General features: G+C 36.3%; 1 protein-coding gene across 1 annotated transcript in view; it reads right to left on the reverse strand.

The window, feature by feature from the left end:
* dlg5b.1 (discs, large homolog 5b (Drosophila), tandem duplicate 1) overlaps positions 1–20,984 on the reverse strand; it is a 46,506-nt gene that overhangs the window by 21,388 nt on the left and 4,134 nt on the right. Inside the window, exons 2-14 of the mRNA XM_016448656.1 lie at positions 18,726–18,794; positions 17,168–17,321; positions 15,977–16,079; positions 15,754–15,815; positions 13,353–13,536; positions 9,620–9,879; positions 6,926–7,238; positions 4,791–5,021; positions 3,847–4,031; positions 3,426–3,551; positions 1,168–1,300; positions 962–1,089; positions 32–207 (exon numbers count right to left, since the gene is read on the reverse strand). Of these exons, the coding sequence (XP_016304142.1) occupies positions 32–207; positions 962–1,089; positions 1,168–1,300; positions 3,426–3,551; positions 3,847–4,031; positions 4,791–5,021; positions 6,926–7,238; positions 9,620–9,879; positions 13,353–13,536; positions 15,754–15,815; positions 15,977–16,079; positions 17,168–17,321; positions 18,726–18,794 (2,124 nt within the window). The remainder of the gene's footprint in view (positions 1–31; positions 208–961; positions 1,090–1,167; positions 1,301–3,425; positions 3,552–3,846; positions 4,032–4,790; positions 5,022–6,925; positions 7,239–9,619; positions 9,880–13,352; positions 13,537–15,753; positions 15,816–15,976; positions 16,080–17,167; positions 17,322–18,725; positions 18,795–20,984) is intronic.

The raw sequence follows: 20,984 nt of genomic DNA on the forward strand, positions 1-20,984 counted from the left end.
CGTCCTGAAAGACAAAGCCCCACGATCTGACCTTTATGTCCCGTCAGCGTCAGATGAACAGAAGTGACCATCCGTCCTCCCAGAGACTTCCTCCTGCGCACCACCATATTGATGACTCCGCCCCCGCTGAACACCGCCTTTATGACCTGCTTCCTGTCCTTATTGGCCAGATCCACGTCATTTATCTTCAACAACCAATCATTCACTCTGCCATAAGAATAAACGCTGGTTAGAATTGGGGCTGCACGATTAATCGAATGCGATCATCATGCGCATCTTGTCAGTAAAGCCGGTTCTGTGATCAGTAGTAAATCTCTCGATTTAATCACGCGATAATGAAATCGAAGAAATCGTTCAGCGATAGTGAAAGTTGTTCGGGTAGCTTCTCAGTGAACTACGGCTGTGTAGTAAATGCTGCTCCATCTACAAGCACGTGAAAATACCACATTTAATAACATGTTTTTACTCCAAACTCACTTCATAACGTCAGTCGAGTGTTTGAAATAAATCCTTCTGTGAGATGATGTGGCTTCTTAGAATAAGGCACGCAACATATTTCATAGTATTCTACGCAGTGATAATAGCATTGCATTATTATATACTTTATTATGATGAAAATTATCATAATAATTATAATAGGAACTCAGATCAATCATATATTGTCATAGTCCTGTGTTTATTAGTCACGTTGAATCAATGAAAGCAGTTAAATCTTCTGTTTATTCAGCTACCACTATAGGGATTTCCTGGATTTCTTCTGCAGGGCGTCTTTGGAGTTTCTCTGGCCTTCGGATGGAGATTTACTACTGATCACAGAACCGTGCATCACTGACAAGATGCGCATGACAATCGCAGCTTCTGCCTAATCGCAATTACAATTTAATTTCTATTTATGGTGCAGCCCTAGTTAGAATCACACACGGCCGTTTCACAGGAGACACTGAAAGCCGAGTCCGCCTACCTTAACCTGCCCTCCGCAACACTTCCTTTGTCCACCTTGCTCACGAATATCCCATAATCCCCGGGTAGATACGGGTCACTCACTCCCTCGGCGATATCAAAACCCAGAGCGCTCAAATCCATGTCGTCCTGTACGTCAGATCAGAGACGGTGAGGTGTTGAACTCATTTGGAGGTTCGTCACAGCTGTGACGACTCGATTACGTACCGTACTCCTCTCAAACTCCACCGTCTCCGTCTCCCACTCCAGAGAGTCCGTATCGATGGCCGAGTCATGGGAATTGTGGGCCATCAGCTGGCGGAAACGCGCCTCCTTCTCCAGCTGCTCCTCCATGCATTCCCTGAACACACATTTTAGGAAAATTCACCCAACTTTTGTCATCATTTACCTCAATGGCTCTGTGACCGATTCAAGATTCATGATTCATTCTTTAAAAGAGTCATTTGTTTGGGAATCAAACTACTTTGATCGCACTTGTTAGTTTCTTTTGTCATGGTGTTGTAGATTTAAATAAAGGACAATTTTCAATCTGGTTTCCGCATCACATTACAGAGACAGCGCTCATTAATATTATAAATGATATTCGCTTAAATTCTGATTCTGGCAAAATATCAGTGCTGGTATTATTAGATCTCAGTGCTGCGTTTGACACTGTCGATCATAACATACTTCTAGAGAGACTGGAAAACTGGGTCTGGCTTTCTGGGATGGTTCTCAATTGGTTCAGGTCATAATTAGAAGGGAGAGGTGATTATGGGAGTATAGGAGAGCATAAGTTTAAGTGGACATCCATGACATGTGGAGTCCCACAAGGCTCAATTCTTGCTCCGCTCTTGTTTAGCCTGTATATGCTCCCACTAATGGCTCGTTTCCACTAAGCGGTACGGTTCGGTACAGTACAGTAGGGTACACAATTATGTCGGTTTCCACTGTCAGAAGTTGTGAATGGTACCAAAATAGCGAACCGTACCGTACCACTTTTTTGGTACCCTTCCGTCGGGGTACCTAGCACAGCAAAGGGTACCAAAAGGGTGGAGCTAAACTCACCGCAGAACGTTGATTGGTTGACTAGAATCGTCACTTTTGCGTGATACAAGGGGATAAAGCATCCTTCCCTCGTTCCGCTTTGCTGTCCATGAGTGTTGGGCTTATTTACATCAGAGTGCGCAAACACAAAAAAATATAACCGTGTATTTTATAATTGTATATTTTCACACAGACAATAGCCGTTTCTCAATATGCGTTCTTGTGGACTTGTGAAACGTCATTGCCCAAAAACACGCGTAATTTTCTAAATATTACTGTTATTGCGTCATGAAATGTAGTTTTAATGGTTTTTCAGGCGAGAATGTGATTGTTTAAAACTCAAATCTGCAGTTTATAAAGATAGCGCCTATTTGAAAATTTGCTATGCCAATTTCGGAGCTCCAGGTGATCAGCGGGCACTCAGTGCTCATGTATCCGCCGAGAGCAGCCTCAACTCGTCTAGTCCTTCCGACATTTGCCGCTGGCTCTGATGTCTCTGTAGTGATTAAAGTAAACATGAGATACAATTCGTTTTGGGTAGGCTATATTTAACAGGCATTCGTGGTCTCATGAATCTATTATTTATTCCTGGTCATATCGTTTTGGCTGAGCACAAAGTTATGTTTAACTTCATATATTTATTTATTTTGAACTTTACCATAGTACAGCGCTGACTTTGTAGCATACGTTTGACTGAACTGTTTGCTTTTGTCTTTATTTCCTCTTATATAAGCCTCTTATACTTTGTACTTATACTTTTATAATGGCTATTATTGTTCATTAAAACTGACATTTAACAAAAAGAGGCAGAGTTGTGCTTATTGTCGCGGTTCATCGTCGATCGCTACTTTCCGGCATACACCAAGCCTATCAAGTAGGGTACTATTGGCAGTGGAAACGCAGGCCTGATCAGGGTTACCCGTACCGAATCATACTGTACTGAACCGTACCGCTCAGTGGAAACGAGCCATAAGTCAAATAATGAGAAAGAACCAAATTGCCTATCACAGCTATGCATTGTATGTGGGGGGGAGTGAATGACCAGCGCTCTTTTCCACCCTCAATACCACGACTGACGTGAGACCCTTGAGCAAGGCACCGAAACCCCAACTGCTCCCCGGGCGCCGCAGCAATATGGCTGCCCACTGCTCCGGGTGTCTGCTCCAGGTGTGTGTTCACGGTGTGTGTGTGCACTTGGATGGGTTAAATGCAGAGCACAAATTCCGGGTATGGGTCACCATACTTGGCCACACGTCACTTCACTTCACTTCACTTCACTTTATTTATTAATTAACGCCCTGCAGGAAACTTTCTCAGAGTATTCATGAATCATTAACAGAACTGAACATCACAATAATTTGCTAGATGCACATACTGTCGACAGTCCCTGATGTGATCGTGTGTGCTTTGATATTAGTATGTGTTTTACTGAGACTCACTTGAGCTCCTTCAGTTCTCGCACTGCGTCATTCTTCTGTTTGCGAAGGTCGTCCATGTTTCTCAGAGCGTCGGCGAGATCGCTCACGGCTCGGTCCCTCTCGCGACGCAGGTTATCACACAACGTCCTGAAACACAAACACAGTAAATACACAATTCTGATTATTGTTTCATAGGACTTGATGAACACTACTGGGCCTGTTTTTTGGAGCTAAAATAGTCTCAAAATTAATGCATTTACATATGCAAGATTATTCAATGTGTAAGATAATTCACATTCACAAAATACAGTTTGCAAAAGAAATGGAGCTGTATTATTAAACTTTTGTTTTGATGCTTTGATGCTCTGTTTTGATGATCGTCGTTGACTCATGTATAACAGAATCAGAGGTATAACAGGATGTTGTCGTTGCATTTATTCACCGTATGCTCTCTCTCTCTGCTACGATCTTGTCTCTCTCCTGGAAGGCCCAGTCTCTGCGGCACTTGGCCACTTCTGCCTCCTGCACAGCCTCCTGGAGCTCCTCCGAAACAGCCTCGCACTGCTTCCTCAGAACCTCCAGCTCCTTACTTACACGCTCCATGTCCAGCGTTGCGCTGTCCTGCTTCTGCAGGGAGACAAATGAGATTAAATAAGACCCCTAACGCACATACAGTGGTGGCCAAAATTATTAGAACACTAGTATTTTCAGCAGCTAAAAATGGTTTTAAGTCAGTTATTTCTATCTTTTGCTGTAGTGTGTCAGTATGAAATATCAGTTTACAGAAACAGAACAAACTGAGACAGACTAAATCCAGAAGAACTGTGGCAACATCTCCAAGATGCTTCAAGAAACCTCCTGCAAAGCTACAGTACTGTTAAAAGTTTTAGGCACTTGTGTAAAAATACTGTAAAATGAGGAGCCTGTCACAAATAATGTCATAAATAGGTTTTCTTTATCAATTAACTTCTATTTCCTAAATTAAATCAACATTTGGTGTGAGCATCCTTTGCGTTTAAAGCAGCTTTTGCCCTCGGTGCACTTGAGCAGAGTTTCTCAGGAAGCTTTGCAGGTGGTCTCTTGAAGCATCAGTTCTTCTGGATTGAGTCTGTCTCAGTTTGTTCTGTTTCTTCATGTCACTCCAGACAGACTGATGATGATCAGATCACATCTCTGTGTGGAGCACTGGCTGTTGTCAGACAAAAATCTCACTGGATTGTTACAATTAATGGCAAAATGAATGTTTGTAAATGTAAACTTTTCCTTCTGACACTACAGCAAAAGATAGAAATAACTGACTTAAAACCATTTTTAGCTGCTGAAAATACTAGTGTTCTAATCATTTTGATGGCCACTGTATACAAGTCCAGGTTTAAGTCATTGTACCTGTCTGGCCTGATAATACTCTCTCAGGAGCTGGTCTCTCTGGATGATGGCCTCTGTTCGCTCTTTACGGGCCACGTCGCGCTCCTCTCGCACCATCTCGATGTCCTTACAGGCCTGGCTCAGCTCCTTCTGCGTCTCGGCTTTGTCCTGCACCTCGTGACAGTATTTCTCCAGCAGCTCGGTCTTCTCTCGGATCGCCCGGTCCCGGTCCAACAGAGCCGAGTTCAGCTCCTGCACACAACGCAACAAACATCAAACCACCAATAATTACAATAATTCTATGACAAAGAGGCAGTGCTGGGAAGGCCAGGTTTTTTAGAGGTTATTTGGGATTCAAACTCAACCCTAAATATAAGCAATAGCAGCAACAGTGATTACTGCCTGAGCAAAAACAATATACCACTGAGATTAAATAATTTAATCAAATCAGTTTTACATCATATATCATATTTAATAAATTAGTTATCTAGATTAATACTGAGAAATATTTTTTTTAATTACTTAATGAAATTACAAAAAAAAGATAAATAGCATAATTTAAATAAATGTGTATTTAGTTAATTGAATTAATATTTTATATATAAATATTAATTAACTAAAAACGTTCGCTTTCAGTGCTATCAGGCTAAAGTTAGCATTTTCCGAGATCTACTGCACCTTTAAATATTAAGATTAATACTGAGATATATTAATTTTGTTATATTTCAAAAGAAATTATATTTTATAAACATACTTAGCAGTATTTAATATTTAATATTAAACTATTTAATTAAAAATGATATAAACAACAACTTAAAGAACTAAAATATATCCAAATTAATTTTTTATATTTACAGTATTATTGATTTATTTAAATATGTCTTAGTTATTTAGATTAAAACTAATTAAATATTTCAATATTAAATCATTTATTTTGTTAAAAATTAATTTTAAAAAAATACACAAATGACACACATGGACTTCTAAACACTTCTGATTGAACACTTTTGTCTGTGAGTCTTTTGAATCTTTTATTCAAATCTTCTAAACGAAAATTTTTTTGAATCACATGGATCGGAATTGAATCACAATTCAAGGGGAGGCATGTTTGATTATTGCCTCTGCTCTACAAAAGATTACACCAGTAAGCAAAACCATTCGCAAGCATTTTCATTAGGGCTGGGCCAAAAAAAAATCGATTTTCCGATTAATTGTTTTTTTAAATGACGTCGATTCGATATCGATTCTCAAAAGCCGCGAATCGATCTTTTCCAGTATTTATTTCAGCACACATTTCAAACAAGATCTGATTAACGTGAATCTTATCATTAGTCTTCTCCACTAGATGTCACCCTTGTTTACCTTGCGCGATGTTACAACAGAAATCCTGTCATTCATTCAGCACTTATCATGGCCATACACGCAATTCGCAATGCTCAGGTGAAATGCTATAGTAATACTATAAATCTGCGGAAGCATTTGATATCACGCATAAGGCAGCTGCTCTGAGAGTCATTTCATTAGCATTTACCATTTCATTCATATCACATACACAGCAGCTGCAAGTTCTTCACGGCAACCCGTCAAAATAAAAGTTTAGTTTAACGTTCTACTGTCAGAATATATTACAATTTAGCAGTCTTAAGACTACTACTGCTAATAAATATTAATAAATCTTTATTTTTAAAGGAATAATCACATCTGTTTTCTTTTTCATTTTAACAGTAAACCTCTGTTGTGCAGCACTTTGTTTGCCAAAAAATAAAAGGGTTTAATTTTCATTTGATTAGGATAAATTAAATTAATGTTTTATGCCTTCATCTGATTACCAGAAAAATTAAGAACATTTTATAGGGCCCTATTATTGTTTAAAAAAGGACCCTATACAAAAAAAAGAATAGGTTTAAAATACAGGCATGTGGTTCTTAATTTCTTTTTATTAATTCACCATTTGTAAACTGATGTTTACTGTTAATTTTTTAGAAATATCAAAAGCATTTGTATTAAAACTATATTCACTGAATGTAATAAAAAAAAACAGAAAAGAAACGAACCGAGAGCTTGCGAATCGAAATCGAATCGAATTAGGACATCTGAATCGATACCCAGCCCTAATTTTCAGTGACTGTCGTCTTCAGTAGTTGCACGTGTTTGACCTGTCTGAGAGCCTCGATCTCCTCGCCGGCGACCCTCCTCTCGCTAGACGTGTTCTTGAGTCTGGCTTCAGCCGCATCCAGTCCGGTCTGGAGTTTATCCACCTCTTTGATGACCTGATCTCTCTCGCTCATGATCAGCCTGTATTCGTTGAACACGGAGTCTCTCTCCTCCTTCAGCTTCTCGGCATCTTTCACGGCCTTCAGCTGCAGCATCTTATAGCGCGTGTTCTCCATCTGCAGCCGATCGGTTTCTCTCTGCAGCTCCTCGTTCTGAGCGGACGCCTTATTCAGCTCCTGCTGGAGACTCTCGAACCTGAAAGAGACCAAAATGTCATCCTAAAGGCCTTTTCACACTGAACGCAAAAATTCAGCGTGAATGTTCGGCACGATGACGCTTTTGAATCGAAACAATAGATCCCTATGGGGCTATTCACACCAGGCGCGATCATTCGTGAAGTGAAAAAGCGAGGGGTTTTTTTTTCGTCCTGTGTGTTGATTTTTTCCCCGTCGCTCCGCAGCGAAACGGGCCGCCCAATCAGATTTGAGCTAAGATCACGTGCCCGGAGCAGCACAAAAGGGAGAGAGTGGTGGCGCTGTTGCGAAAACCAGTTTAAACAAACACCGAAAAAGAGTATTCTGAGAGAGAAGAGGATGCTGAGTTCTTGTTATCATTGGGATCCGAGAACAGATTTATTCTCACATGTTCTTTATACAGAATATCAAATATCATTAGCACTGTCCGTTTTCTTCCACGTACGCGAGTGTTATGAGTCAGAGTGCGTTCACTCTAGATCTGTCAATCATGGGATAATATCTCCTGCCATTACGTATGAAAAAATGAGAGAAACATTTTTCTAGAAATTAAATTTGAGAGCAAATAGACATTATGGCGATATTTTCTGTATGTGTTTAATGCAGCTCATGATATTTTTATAAAAATAAAGGATGTTTATGACAAATGAGAAGCAGGTGTCACGTTCAATCCATTATAAAACATACAATGCCTATCATAGAATAAAAATCCACTTTAGATCTCAATCAGAAGTTATTACAAAAACTCAATAATGGTTTAAAGTGGGTTTTAAGCAAAAACAAATAAATCACATACATTTTCAAATGTAGCTTGATGCTAATTGTACCTCTGTTTATATTTTAAGATGTATTCTTGTAAGCATTGTAGAGAGTTTCTGTTTCTGGTGAAGAACCAAACTTATTATACTATCTTATAATAGTATATTATACTATCTTAATTAAATGCTGTACATTGAGCAGCGGACCTTATTACGAGATGCATATCTGAGGGAAAATGCATTGTTGGTCGGCGCCACCTAGCGTGCAGGCATGAATTAGCAGAAGGCGATCAATCATTTCGCACTCGGTGTGAAAGCGCCGTTCTTCGACGATTCGCCTCGCTTTTTCGCATCGCACTCAGTGTGAAATAGGGCTGTCAAAAAAAAAAAATCACATTTCGAATATTCGACAAATTTAAAATAAAAATCCACATTCGAAAATGTGGCTGTTTATTTTAAATTCAACGAATATTCTAAATTTGAATTTTTTTTTTTTTACAGCCCTATTTCACACCAAAGCTGAACCCAAGCCTTTCACACAGAACGCATATTTATCGCATTTTCTATAGGGACATCTACTGTATCACCGTTGCACTCGCGTCTCGCACATGTTTAGAAAGCCATGTAAAATTAATACAAGTTCAACTTTTAAAAAACATGTCTCGAGACTTTATGGCAGTTTTTTCCCATCCCACTGCATCTCATGTTTTTAAATGAAAAAAGTACTCTATGTGATTGGTTTTCGGTCCTTTGTATTAAACTATACATACATACATACATGATGCTGTTTTGTTTCTAATTGTTTAAGAAACTTAAGTAATTATATATGGTTTATAAACCTTATTTTAAACATTATGCACTTTTTTTGAAGATAGTCATGTTATTTTATTGCTTTGAAGAAACGTGCATTAGTAATATTTTGCTCGATGCGCCCTCTTGTGGCCTCAGGAGAGAAGCCAAAAGCTTTTTTCCCCCCAAACTGAAATTATACCTTTTAAATTAGAATATAATTCGATATTGATCATATTTAAAGTACAAAATTCGAATTTAGATTTTCAGCCATTTTGACAGCCCTAGTGTGAAATGGCCTTAACGGGGCCAAATGTTCACGCAAAGATAGAAGGCGTTACTTTTATTCTCGCTGTAGAATTGTTGTTGCCGCCGCCATGTCGTGAAGACGCTGTGTGTTTCGTTGTGAAAGCGAAACTACTTTGTTTGGTCTTCCAAAAGAGGACACGACTAGAAATCAGTGGTTAAGTTGTATTTACAACACTGTTCCATCATAATATGGTAAGGGCCGTAACATTTCCGTCACACGCTTGAGGTATTCGGCCAATCACAACGCACTGGATAGCTGGCCAATCACAGCACACTTCGCTTTTCAGACCGATGAGCTTTGCAAAAATCGAGCGTTTCAGAAAGGCGGGGCATAGAGGAGAAACAATAATGTACAGTATGTGGAAAATAATGTGTTTTTTTAACCTTAAACCGCATAAACACATTTCATTACACCAAATACACAAAATAATGTTCTTTTTAGCAACATCATATAACCCCTTTAACAGAATCGAAACCTCTTGAATGACTGATCATGACAGCACTATGTAGGATGCGAGATGAGTACCTCCTGACGGAGCCGCTGTACTGCTGCTGGAAGTGCAGTGCCGAGTCTCTCTGCTTCAGCAGAACGTCCTGCTGTTTCTGCAGACGCCGGTTCTCCTCCTCCATCTGCTCCAGGTGGCTCAGATCGGCGTTGTGGCTCGCCGTTTTCTCGTTGTATCGTTTCCTCAGGGCATCGTACTCTTTCTTCATCCCCTCTAGCTTGTTTAAGGCCGTATCGTAAAGCTTATTCAGCAGTTCGGAGGAGCCATTCTCCCTCATGACCTACAGAGAAATAAAACACCTTCAGCTCAAAAGAAACTGAATCCACAACTAAATCACAGAGTTGAGTAAATTTGGACTGAGAGAAAGCAGCATCACACCAGCGGATGGCACCACTGAGTCACAAGTCTGCTGACACAGAGGTCAAATGAGTCCAAAGAAAACCAGAGAATTATCAAATGAAACATGGACAGCATTTAACTATAATATAGATTATTAATAAGGACATCATGTCTCCATCATAATTTGACTGGATTGTAAAAATACAAATGATTCCACTGGTAATATTTTCAATCTGGCATTTCAGAGATTCTGAAGATCCCATTTAAAAATCACATTTCAATAAAAGATCAAGAACAATATCTGTGTTATTTTTGTATTATTTATATACTATTATAGTTTTCCTTAATATTTTGATATTACCTTTTATTTATACTATTATTTATTTTAGGTTTCTTTTACATATTTTTATTTTTATTTCAGTTTTAGTTATTTCCAATAACTAAATTTAGTGCTTTAACTTAAATGTATTAGCTGAATTTATATATCATATAATAATATTTATATATTTATTTAAATATGTATTAGTTATTTGGATTAATATTTAAATATTTAATTAGTTTTAAATAAGTTTAGTTATTATTAATTTTTTTAATTATTATTTAGATATTATTTTTTTTTAATTACTTTTTTAAAAAATCAGTTTTTATTTATTTTTTTATTTTTTTATATTACCATGGAGGTTTCATTCATTTTTATTTTTATCTTACTTTTTGTTTTAGTTCAGGTTTATATCTTTATTTCCATTTTTTAAGTAATTTTACTGATTCAATTCAATTTAAACTTATCAGTAAACTCTCCATTTCCATTTTTTCATTTGTTTTCTGTTTTATATCAGCTTTATGTCGATTAGCAAAAACAATTTTTGTTCTGTATTATTTATAAGAATATTTATTAATACTTTGAATTAGCATTTAGATTTTCAGTTCTTATTTAATTTTTTTGTAATTTTATGTGCTTGTGATGTGTTTGTGCTTTTTCATTTAAAAATGACAGTACTAGGCTGAACAGAGCGCCTGGTATTGTGCTTACTAACATCAACACTCTGACAACAATATCACTGCGAACAGATCAGATATATACCTGATACCTGCAAACTCACAAGAGGTCAAAAAGGTGACATAGTTCAGAATATAAACCTTGTAGGGGGGTCTAGGGGTGTGAGTAACAGTTGGGAAAACAATGCAGTGATCGCGTCGGTGCCTCACACGCACATACACATTTTTTTTGCTAATTTGACATCGCAGCCTGTTCATTATCAAAATAAAATGCAGTTAAAAATACATAAAAAGTTACACTGCTCAATTTAAATAGTCCATAGTACAGTCTGTGCCGTTCAGTGTGACCAGCCTCACTGCTGATATAGTCTATATGTGAAGGATGATGTTTTGCGTCGATAATGCGAGTGAAGAACAAACACTATAGTTTACATAATAAATAATAGGTTAGCATCCAGATACTTCATGAATGTGGATTTCTCATGCAGAATGAGATAGGTAGGCTTCAGTTTCGTTTTTTTTTTATATATAAATATACGTTTTATTAATTTTCACTTTATAAAGAAATAACATCCTTGCAAAATAATGATATTCAGTTTCGTTTTTAAATTAAATCGTTTTGGCTTGACGCTTATATTTAGCCTAAATACAACTTTAGAGGATTTGTTGTGGAGAGAAGGGAACTAAAATAGCCTAATTATGTTTGTAATTTTGCTTTTATTTAGTATTATTTTAGCCTACATTATTTCTGAATGTAATAATAAAATGCAACGTACAGCCTACTAATATAGGCTGTTTTTTTCCTCTCAAAAAGCTTATAGGAGTAGCGTTTTTTTATCCATGCTGAAACATTTTTAAATATCTTGAAAAAAAATCTTTAATGTTTTTATTGTGTTGACAGTTTTTTCTTTTGTTTAATACATGTGGTCTTTGGTTAATCTAGAAAATATTATGCTGTATTGGCTATGACTAAGAGAGATCATTCAAGACTCTCTTCATGATTAATGATTTAATAAATTAAACGCTGTACTTTATTATTATTATTGGCAAAGAAAAAGTTTTAAAAAATAACGTTATTAACCGGCAGTGGCAGAGCCAGGATGTTTTCACAGGGGTGGCCAGAGAGGGGCCAGCAACCAGTCTGGGGTGGCACATAAATCTTCATTATTCAATATAAAAATGTGTTTGACTATAATGTACTGGACTGTTTTAGTGCCTAAAACACAACTGAGTACAATTAATTTCTACTTAACTGTAATTGAGATATTTGTGAATTAAATCAAGTAATACTGAGTGAATATGACAATTTTTGTATTATTCCTCACCTCCAGGTATTTTAATAAAGGGGCTCACTATAGCTTTATTGCTCATTCAGCTTCTCAAAACTCCCAAATGCTTGCTCTCCAACATTGCATACTCATGGATGAGACATGCAGATAGTGATACAAATGTGAAAAAGGCCGGAAGTCAACAGCAGACATAAATGCCAGAATATAAAATGAGTTATTTTATGCATTTAAATGGTTTCATTTTCGCATATTTTCTAGTATAAGTGCACTGTGCTCACATTTATTTGTGCATTAAATTACAAAAAATATATATATATATATATACATATCAGCTTGTGCCTTACATTGTGATCTTGAATTGTAGAATATATTTCAGTATGCATTTGAGAGACGTTCTTGTGTGCTGCGTATACATGCACAGTTTGCAGCTTTAATCACCTTTTTGGTAATTTCATGACTTAGCTGACGACAGAACTAGGTATGTATGCTCATAGTTTCTTGTGTGGGTTATTTATGATGAAGTGATATAGAGCATGCACCACATATTTGCGTACTGTTGAAGAGTGTGCGCCGTGAGCACAGTAAACGGCTGATGGGACAGGAAAGTGTGTTTTACAGACATATAGTCTAACAACATCTCATCAGACCGCAGTTCACAGTTGTTCTACTGAAGCTCATTTGGCTGCTGTAGCTTTTCCGCGCTTGTTTGACTCGCGCCTGTGAAGCTGAAATGCGCGTCTGAAAATTCTCCCGTTTGGTGTGGTCACAAAGAGATACGGCGGTTCTGCATCTTAATAAATGCATTTCTTGTCAAGAAAAAAAAGGGACAAAAACTGCAGTTTTGAGTGGGGTGGCCAATGGGGCCACTGTTAACCGGTATGTACTCAAACCGGTTTCACATAGGAACGCAGGAACAGAAACGTTCAAATACCGATTCTGCTCGGAGTGAACTACTCTTTTTTTTCCCTCGTTTTTAAGCCCTGCTTTATGCAATTGACCAATATCGGTATCGGAATCGGCCAATAGTTGTTTGTTAAAATCGTATCGGCCAAAAAAAATCCTATAGGTGCATCCCTATGCTAAACCTCATCATTCTCCTCAGAGTTGTGTGTGCATGTGTGATTTGTACCTGTTGCTGCTGCAGGCGCATGTCTGCCACCTCGCGCAGGTCGTTATCATGGACACGGCGCAGCTCGTCGCAGGTCTGCTGCAGCTGTGAGTGCTGCTGCAGGAGCTGAGAGTAGTTCTGCTTCATGGCCTCCATCTCGTCCCGCAGCTGCGTCTGTTCACCGACCGCACGCCCGTGAAGAGTGCTGAGAGACGCAGAGTCGCACAAGTTAACCAATGCATCAGTGGACAGAACAACAAATTAAGCTCAGTTAAATGTGCCAGATAAAATGATGACATGAGTTTACAAAATGAACATTTGTTGAAAATTAACTTGGATGCTCTGCAGTGAATAGGTGCCGTCAGAATGAGAGTCCAAACAGCTGATAAAAACATCACAATAATCCACAAGTAATCCACAGCACTCCAGTCCATCAGTTAACATCTGGAGAAGACAAAAAGCTGAAACAAATCCAGCATTAATATGTTTTTAACTAAAAGACGAGTCTATAATCCATAACACTTCCTCCAGTGAAAAAGTGCATCTCCTGTTGTCGCTCACAACAAAATCCAGCCACATATTTGTTTAGAGGTGTTTTGGACTGTTTTAAACGCTGCTTGATCTGTGCAGATTTCTCTCCTGATTCAGACCAGATGACTTTTTGGAAGTGGAGGAAGCATTATTATGAATTATGGACTCGTATTTTAGACATCAAAAACATTTTAATGATAGATTTGTTTCCACTTTTGTCTTCTCAAGATGTTAATGTCAAATAAGGGATCTGCACTCGCGATATCTTTTTAATGACTTGTAATTTATTTTAATTTTGCAACAGAGCAATCAACAATCAGACATTTCAGCAACAAGCCTTCTTCAGTGAATCATCATCTTCTCAAGATGTGAACTGCTGGACTGGAGTTGTGTGGATTACTTGTGGACTATTGTGATGTTTTTATCAGCTGTTTGGACTCTCATTGGATTACTTGTGGACTATTGTGATGTTTTTATCAGCTGTTTGGCTCTCATTCTGACGGATGGTAATCTTTAATCAAAATCTGAACATTTGCTTCCGCTCTGGAATGGCATTGCTTCTCTGAGGACGTCAGTTTGACGGCTCGGGCAGAATATTATTTTAAACACACCCCTCCAACCGTTAGCTTGCTATGAGTGAGAGACAGAGAGGAGGAGCGCTAAAATAAAACCACGGCCTCTATTCAATATTCCGTTTCAGCTGGAAATACGTCACTACACTGAAATAAAGTCGGCAGCAACTTCCGGTTCACGCGGACTTTAAGGCCAGTGTCGATATCTTACAGAGCAGGGTGGCTGATGGTCAATATAAAGCCAGTGTATATGATATTACAGCATTTAATTTAAATACCATGAATAACATTTGCTGCAATGAAATTTGAATTTATTTTACAAAATTACTAAATTGGAAAAATTTGTAAAATGAGTCAATATAAAAAATTACACACACACACACACACACACACATACATATACATATATATCTATGCTTTGGCAACTTATTGAGTGCACATGTGATATATTTATATATTTAATTTATACAAATATTTAAATTATATTAATATTTAATAATTAATATTATTATTATTGACAATTCATAAAAATTAATAATACTATATAATAACTTAAAGACATTTGTGACCCTGGAGCACAAAAGCAGTCTTAAGTCGCTGGGGTATATTTGTAGCAATAGCCAACAATACATTGTATGGGTCAAAATTATTGATTTTCTTTTATGCCAAAAATCATTAGGATATTAAGTAAAGATCATGTTCCATGAAGATATTTTGTAAATTTCCTACCGTAAATATATCAAAACTTAATTTTTGATTCGTAATATGCATTGCTAAGAACTTCATTTGGACAACTTTAAAGATGATTTTCTCAATATTTGGATTTTTTTGCACCCTCAGATTCCAGATTTTCAAATAGTTGTATCTCAGCCAAATATTGTCCTATCCTAACAAACCATACATCAATGGAAGCTTATTTATTCAGCTTTCAGATGATGTATAAATCTCAATTTCAAAAAATTTACCCTTATGACTTTTTTTTTTTGTGGTCCAGGGTCACATTTATGCTTTAGCAACTTATTCTGTAATCCTATTATTATTTTTCACAAACTAAAGCAACAAATATGAATAAAACGCACTAAGAGTCATATTTTCTAAATAATATTACTGTCAAAATAAAAGCTTAGCTAAACAGATAAATTTATCAGATGCAGGTAATAAAAAAAAAAAAGACAAATCTCAGCCGATATATCGATCTACTGCTAGACATGTTATGAGTTTTATATGGTTAGAAGAACAAACTACCCTCATAAAAGGTAAAAACGTCCCTTGATAATCAACTCTAGGTGGAAATATATATATACGGTTAAAGCGCTCACTGGTAGTAATCGGCGTCTCTCACGGCCTCCTCGCATCTCTTCAGGGTTTTGGTGTGCTGGTTCTGGAGTCATTTGGTTCACACACAAAAGAGTGTGTTTTTTCAGGCTCTATCAACATTCAGGTGAAGAGACACAAAAACAGAGTAAAAAGCCTCATTTATGAAATAGTAATGAAAGTAAACATACTTTATTTATACACTTAAAGCACTCTGTCCAATCTCACGCTCAGATAAGAAGAGATGGACTGTCTAGCAGGGTTACAGTGTTTGAAAGACTGAGACTGGACACAAGAAAGATCTGAAATCTCCAGTTCAGTAACAAAAACCCTGTTCAATCTCTTCTACAGTTAGCTGGCTCACAGCATGAGATGAGTTACTACAGCTACACTTACAGCCCAGTGTTAATTTAGTATCATTATATACTTTTATAGTATTTTTTTTAACATTTTAAATTAGATTTTAGTTTTATATTTAGAGTTTTTATTTTTATAATTACACAGTTTTAGCAATTTTGTTGTTTTGTGCTTTTCTATTTAACTGCAATTTATTTTTATTTCAGTTTTACAGTAATTTTGGCATTTCAACCTAAACTTATTTTATTACAGTTAGCTGCCAAGGCAACATTTCATTTTTTTTTAAAGTGGAATTTTGTTTATTTAGTATTTATTTTAAATTGGGTTTTTTTTTGGTAACACTTAAGGTGTCCTTGATACACGTTATATGTACTTACTATTATAATAACAACAATAAATTATGCATAATTACATGCATGTAACCCTAAGCCAAACCGTAATCCTAACCCTAACTATATAGTAAGTACACGTAGTTAATTAATATTACTCAGTACTTAAATGTATAATTACACTGTAACAAAGACACCTTAAAATAAAGTGTAACCTTATTTTTATTTCATTTTAGTTTTAGTAATATTAGTACTTCAACCTAAACTAAGGTGAAATTTTTATCTAATATATATTTTTTTTTTTTTCAATTAATGAAAACATTTTGTAGTAGTTTTAGTTAACTAAAAACCATTAAAATAAAATAAAAAAAAAGACATTAACTGAAAGTGAAAAATATTAAAACCTACTTTTATTTCAAGGCAAAATTTCTCATTTTTATTTAGTTTAACTTTATGTAGTATAATAACTAAAACTGAAAAATTAATAAAAACTGTACAGACTTAAAAACATACATTTAAAAAATATATCTCTAAAAAAATATAATAAATATAAACAAAAATACTAATAAAAATGGCAAAAACATACAAATACATTTTGAAAAATTGTAACTAAATTTAAAATGAAAACAAAAAATAAATTCAAAATGTTAATAAAAAACTATAATAGTATCTCAATGATACTAAAATACTGATACTAAAACACTGGTTAACAGTACAATACTGGTTACTGTACCTGCAGTCGTCGAAGGTGGTGCCCGGCGAGGAGAGGGCCAGTCGTTTGCGCAGGTCGTCTCGCTCGCGGGTCACCTGTCTGAGCTGGAGGTTCACCGTCTCCAGTTTCTCACTCATCACATGCTTATCCAGGTGAGCAGGAGGCGGTGAGGATGCTGGGAAAGACATGCGTATCAGTGAATAAAATTACAAATAATATATTGTACACTATATATGTACTTCACTTCTGAAGAGGGAAATGGTAGGCAGGTGTAGATGCACAGAGCTTTCAAATGCAGATCTGAAGACAGTAGGCCAGACATGTCGGGTTCATAAACTTTTGCTTTCAGTTTGAGATTCAGCTCAGTTGCTGTTCATAGCTCATACAGATGTTATGAATAAACAATGATTTTATCTGGGCCACTGACGACCCGTCCCACATCCCTCACTGCACAAAATAACAGAGCAGTCTGTCTCGTTTTAGACGTCTAACGGACAGAAGCGTCTCTCAGCTGGTGTCTGAGTTCGCTCAGTGTTTTTCCCAGTCAGTCCCAGATTTTCGCACCAGTAGGATGTCAGGAATATGTGCAGCACTTTAAATCATACACTACCATTGAGTTTGTGAAAGACGTGTCTTATGCTCAACAATTATACATTTATGTGCTCAAGTATACAGTAAAATTGTGAAAAAGTATTACAATTTAAAATAGCTGTCAAATATATGTTAAAATGTAATTGATTGCTGTGATCGAACTGTATTTTCAGCATCATTACTCCAGTCTTCAGTGTCACATTATCTTCAGAAATCATTCTAATATGTTGATTTGCTGCTCAAGAAACATTTCTGATTATTATCAGAGTTGAAAACAGTTGTGCTGCCCGATATTTTTTTGTGGAAACCATGATGCATTTAATTTTTCAGAACTCTCTGATGGATAAAAAGTTCAAAAGAACAGCATTTATTGTAAAATCTGAAATCTTTTGTAACATTATAAATGTCTTTATTAGTCATTTTAATTTGTCCTGCTGGATAAAAGTATTTTTTTTAATTACCGACCACAAACTTCTGAACAGTAGTGTTTACGTATAATCCTGATTTAGAAAATAATATAAAAGTCCTTCCATAATTTATAATTTCTTTATTTTTTAACCACGCTAGAATCCAAGGCTATGAAAAAAAACGGGATAAAAAAATAGGATTTTTAATGTCCAATTTTAATAATAATTCTAATGTCTGCAGACCGATTAAAAAATATATTTAAATTATATTTTTTTTAAACTCTACGATAAAAAAAACTGTAAAAAATCCTTATAAATATACATATTTATAATAGCATATTTTCTCAAAAAAAAAAAATAAAGCCAATTTTAAAAGAATTAAAACTTTTTGTACTGTGACATTATTTCCATGACAATTAAATGCATTTCCCTCCCAAAAAACGTAATTTCTCATTATTGCAACGCCAAAAACAAATAATATTAGAGCTATAAAAAAAATGAGATGCTATATAATGTTTCTGTCGGATAAAATGACCAAATTACCCACGCCTAACAAACACACAAACACTGACCGGACTCACCGACGCTGCTGAGAGAACTGCTGCTCTCCGAGTCCGACGGCATCGCAGACAGAATGCTGCACGTGGAACCTGAAGCAAACAAACAAACATCAGCATTTACTCCAGCGTCAGAGAGTGCATGAAATCTGAGAGCATCTGTCCAGTGCGGCTGCGTCTCAATCTGTGTGCATCAGTATACACTGAACATGAATACAGGCCTGATCCTCTAAACACAGAGACGCGTGAATCAAGTTTCAGTGCGCTGGAACCACGTTAACAATGAAGCGGCCGACTCTCTGGGCAGGGAACGTACTGCACGAGACACACCTGTGAGAACGGTCGGACATCTCTACTTCAGCGCAGTCAAAGACACACAGAGGCCTCCAGCTGAGTAACTCGAGCTGGTAATTAGGCTTGAATGGAGACTCAGTTTCTCTCTCAGGACGGGTCTGTTTATTTGCTCGCCTCTCTTTCGTTTCACTCCAGAGCAGCTCATGTGCTTCAATTATTTATTATTGAAATTATTTTGAAATACAGTTCTTGTCAAAAGTTTGTAACATTATGAATGTTTTTAAAGAAGTCTCTTCTTCTCAACAAGACTGCATTTATTTGATCAAAAATACAGTAAAAACAGTAATATTGTGAAATATTGTTGCAATTCAAAATAACTGGTTTCTATGTGAATATACAGTAAAGTGTAATTTATTTCTGTGATCAAAGCAGAATTTTCAGCATCATTACTCCAGTCTTCAGTGTCACATGATCTTCAGAAATCATTCTAATATGCTGATTTGCTGCTCAAGTATTATTGGTGTTATTAATAATGGTTCTTATCAATGTTAAAAACTTTTCATGAATAGGAAGTTCAACAGCATTTATTTGAACTAAAATGTTTTACTATCACTTTTGATCTATTTAATGCATATTTGCTGAATAAAAGCATTAATTTCTAATAAAAACACACACATACCCCAAACATTCGAATAGTAGTATTCGAATGCATTCATGTCTTCTGCATAAATCTGAAACAGCACAGCTGTTTTCAACATTGATGATAATCAGAAATGTTTCTTGAGCAGTAAATCAGTATATTAGAATGATTTCTGAAGATCATTTGACACTGAAGACTGGAGTAATGATGCTGAAAATACAGCTTTGATCACAGAAATAAATTAAATTTTACAATAAATTCACACAGAAAACAGCAATTTGAAATTCTAATAATATTTCACAATTTTACTGTATTCTTGAGCACATAATGCAGCCTTGGGGAGCAGTCGAGATATCATTAAAAACATTTAAAAATCATGTTTCCAAACTTTTGACAATTAAATGAAAGCCAGTGGGGTTCAGTGTTGTTTTGGACCCCATTGACTTTCATAATATGGACAAAACATCTTTTGAAATTTTTTTTTTGTGTTTTGCAGATGAAAGAACGTGATGAACGATCACAATTTTGACTATCAGCACAGTGATGTCTGTACAGCGGGGTGGGTTTTGTTTACCCAGCACCATCAGACACGTCCTGATCCGGTCTGATGACGCAGAGACACAGACAGAATGAGCTCTGATCAACTCTCCTTCACACACACGCTGAAAACACCACACAATTACAATTACTAATAACCATGATATCACCAATGCACTATGGTACTGGCAATTATATATAAGGGATGGTGATGGAAAGAGAAACATGCACTGAAAGTACATGAATTGATAATACATGAATTGGATTTACTCAGATGTTTCACTCCTAACACACCCATGCTGAATGCTGTTAAAATATGCAGGGAAATAATTAATACATCAGAGTTAATTAACACCTGAAGTTAATTATGAGCATCATGTTTGTGAGGTGTGACAGGGCTCAGTGTTACTATAGCGACAGATCCACACAGAGGCTGAGAGGAACTGGGTCAACAGACGGGAAAACAAGCAGACTGTGAAGTGATGCTGAACGTGCGCAAAATATAGACTTCTTAAAGTCTGATTCTAAACTGACTCATCCGAGCCTGGTTCTCAATCCAGGAGTCTGAATCTGAATCGATTCAATCCAGATAGTGTTGTCACGATACCAAAATGTAAGTAGTCGGCACCAAAACTAGTAAATTTCACGGTTCTCACTCGGTACCAGTCTCAGTACTGAAGCAAAAACCTTTGGAACTATTTTATTTAACTATTTAAAAAAAAAAAAAACATTAAATAAATGGGTTAATCAGTGCTGTTACTGTTAACTAAAACTATTAAAAAATATTTTGTTGAGTGAAATACAACTGAAAT

Source organism: Sinocyclocheilus anshuiensis, unplaced genomic scaffold (genome assembly GCF_001515605.1).
Source record: "Sinocyclocheilus anshuiensis isolate Anshui unplaced genomic scaffold, SAMN03320099.WGS_v1.1 scaffold75, whole genome shotgun sequence".
Classification (NCBI taxonomy): domain Eukaryota; kingdom Metazoa; phylum Chordata; class Actinopteri; order Cypriniformes; family Cyprinidae; genus Sinocyclocheilus; species Sinocyclocheilus anshuiensis.